We start from the raw sequence: 3,152 nt of genomic DNA on the forward strand, positions 1-3,152 counted from the left end.
TCTGGTGCAAATAGGCATACAGTATGACAGACATTTTTCTGACAGTCAGCTGCTCTTAGTTGAAAGACTTTGCTGTAACTCATCTCAGGTCTGGCTTCACATCCCTAAACCTGTTCGAGACTTACTACAGAATACAACTTTGAACTAGTCACATCCTGTAAGCTGGTGCATCCTCTACTGTAACATGAGACTATTAAGTAATGCTCTTCCTTCACAGGTGTTAAAACCTTTAATTGACAAAGTAATTTGGAGAAGCCTGCTAGGTAGTCTATTTTCAGCTATAGGTTAACCCAAAATGTTTCAGAAAAGCAAGATGAAAAGCGTCTACATCATCAAGTGAAAGCATTTCTGACCAATAAGCGATCTTAACCGGAAGTGCTAAACGTTATCCCCTTACCTTTCCCAAGTCATCTAGGCTGCAGTTACTAAAAATTCAGTTTAAATTGATAGGAAGTCTGTCCCCTCCACCTACTCCTTTTGCTCTTTACTAGTTCTAAGAACGTTCTTACTCCCAGTTCCTATTAAATTTTGAATCCAGGTAACAATAAAACCAAAACCACAAGCTTCAGCCAGTGAGACTTGAATTCAAATTTACTTATATGTAAATTAAATATGTAAATTCCATTTTTAGAATGGGAATACTAATATAATGTGAAAAATAAATACTATTGCTGCAACTCATAACGTTTCCATTAACTGTCCATGAATTAATTTGAATTCATATTAATAAGTTATTAAAGATGAAGTTCTTAGTTTTACTTCCATCATACCTAGCATCTTCTTGCTGTAATGCCAGCTGAGTATCCAGTCGTAAAGACAACAGCTGCTTTTGATGGATTGCATCATTAAGCTTCTCTTCTAGCTCTTCAATCTAAAGAATATAAGTATAAAATGAAGAAAAGAAGTTACCAAGGTGACTTCAAAAAAATATTTTACAAAAAGAACAACTTGAAAGAAAACAGTGGAGAGCTCAATGCCCTGTGAAATACAACGACTGTCTAACAAGACCTCTAAATATGCTAAGGCTTCATAAAATACTATATGAATTTTGCCCTAATGAACTAAAAATAAGAAAGACTTAGTTCTAAGATTGATCTTTTTCAGACAAATAGCTACGTGTTCAGTTAATTTCAAACTAGGCTTAAACTCAGAGCAGCAAGCCAGTGAAAGCCACAGTTAGTACATAGTAGGTTGTAAATGTGGACTGCACACAAACGTGGCAAACCTTTCACACCTTTCTTAGTTTCATGCATCTTAGTGGAAACTGTACACAACAGAATCTCCTACTATTAGCACATTGGTGTATTCTAGCCACATCTTCATTAATAGATCATTGAATAGTATTCAGATTACTTTTTCTAGTATTCCACAAGTTCAGGTTAAAAGCCCTATTAAGCTGCTTACATCAATGACAAAATTATTCTTCATTTCTGAAAGAAAACAGGTCTTTTTCCTTTGTTTTTAGAAAAGGAAAAACTAATTCGATCCCACCTCATTCATTTATAGGTATAATGACTTGGACAAGTCAGCTAAGTTTTCCATATCTTTGTTTCTTTTCTCATTAAAAATCCAAACAAAACCAAGCAACCAAAAAAGACCAAGAAAGCCCCCTCAAACAACTAAGCAGGCTTTCAGCATGCAATTCACAGAAATTCACTTCAGAACAGAAGTTTCTACCATACTCTAAAAGCACCAGAAACAAAAAAAGATTATACAACAAAAGGAACAACACTTCTTACCTTGGTCAAATATTCTACTTTCAAGTTGTCAATCATCAAGTTTTTTTGAGATAATTCTATTTTAAGCAGCTGAAGATTATGGAGCAACTCTTTCCGTTCAATCAACTGCTTCGTGATTTTAACAGTACCTTCTCTCTCCTCAGAGGAAGAAACATCATCGGTTGGTATTGTGGTTTCTAAGCTAATATCTTCGGACTCCAAGGAGCTAGAAACGTTTACTTTCCTGATTTCCTTAGAGCTTTTATGGGACATTTTCTTCTGCTATTCGCAAGCTTCTTCAAGTTATACTTTGAGGTGAGCTGCCTGAAGAATCAGCTGCAAGAATCAAAACAGTGAAAGGCATTACGTCATTATGAAAAAGTAACCAATTAAACAAGACCACTAAGCAATACTTCTCAGCATCACGTCTATATTTTCTTGTTCACTCAAGAAAAACATTTTAAGAAGCTCTGAAGAGGGCAGTTGCCCGAGGACTCTCTTCCTAAATAATTGTTAACAAGGGTTTTGACTGCAATAAGCTAAATGCCTGCGTGAACCAAGCTTACTAGTAAGACGTTATAGCTAAACCAAGATGTGCATCTGCCATTCACACTGTCAGAAGAGCACGCATGGGAAACTCCCGAGACCCACGAAGCATACATATAGTGTCAGAGAACGTCCAATAAAGGGCGTAACAAGACTTGCTGGAGACAACGGTAAAGGAAGACTTTGATGGCCAGCTTTGTCTTCTCTGAAAGCGCAGCTCCGTTGTTCTTACCAGTCACGCGTACTTTTACGACCGCTTGGTACAGACCGCAGCTTTGGCTTAAGAGACGCGCAGAGTGACGCGTGCTGTTCAAGGCCCGACAGAGACAGGGGATGCTGCGCTCCGAGCCCCGGTCAGCGCCAGCCGGGCTGCCCTGCGGCGAGGGGCGGCGGAGCCCGCCGGGGGGCTAGCTCTCCCGGGCCGCTGCCGCCTCCCCCGCCCTTCCCCGGGGCGGGAGCTGCTCGGTGGAGGAGATGCCGCTCGACCCGCCGGCTGCCAAACTCTGCGGAGGAGCAACGGGCAACCGCCCCACCGGTAACGGCCCACGGCGGGCTGCGGGGGAGCCGAGCCTGGCTCGCCGACCCTCACGCACGCCGGGAGAGGCGGGGCCCGCGCAGCGCCGAGTGCCGCAGCCCCCGCGCCCCGCCAAGCAGCTTACCGGCGGCGGCGGCGGCGGCGGCGGGCCCGGTGGCGCATGCGCGACCTTCCGCCTTCCCTCAGGGCGGCGGAGGCGGGGCCGCGCCAGGCCGTCACCAGGGCGACCGGACAGCCGCCGCGCGCCGCTTCCCGCGCTCTGCCGCGCGGCACGATGGGAGGCGGAGCTCCCCCTCCTCTCCTCCCTTCCCCTCCCCTCCCTTCCCCTCCTCTCCCCCCCCCCCCCCCCCGCG

General features: G+C 44.9%; 1 protein-coding gene across 5 annotated transcripts in view; it reads right to left on the reverse strand.

Moving 5' to 3' along the window:
• PIBF1 (progesterone immunomodulatory binding factor 1) overlaps window positions 1-2,955 on the reverse strand; it is a 123,225-nt gene extending 120,270 nt beyond the window's left edge. Inside the window, exons 1-3 of one of the 5 annotated variants that reach the window (XM_030036442.2) lie at window positions 2,285-2,917; window positions 1,740-2,054; window positions 771-871 (exon numbers count right to left, since the gene is read on the reverse strand). In XM_030036442.2, the coding sequence (XP_029892302.1) occupies window positions 771-871; window positions 1,740-1,991 (353 nt within the window). In that variant the 5' untranslated portion in view covers window positions 1,992-2,054; window positions 2,285-2,917. The other 4 variants (XM_041128694.1, XM_030036443.2, XM_030036444.2 and 1 more) reach the window with 4 other exon arrangements.
• Between the last annotated feature and the right edge of the window lie 197 nt (window positions 2,956-3,152).

The sequence above is a fragment of the Aquila chrysaetos genome, chromosome 14, assembly GCF_900496995.4.
Source record: "Aquila chrysaetos chrysaetos chromosome 14, bAquChr1.4, whole genome shotgun sequence".
NCBI classification, from domain to species: Eukaryota; Metazoa; Chordata; class Aves; order Accipitriformes; family Accipitridae; genus Aquila; species Aquila chrysaetos.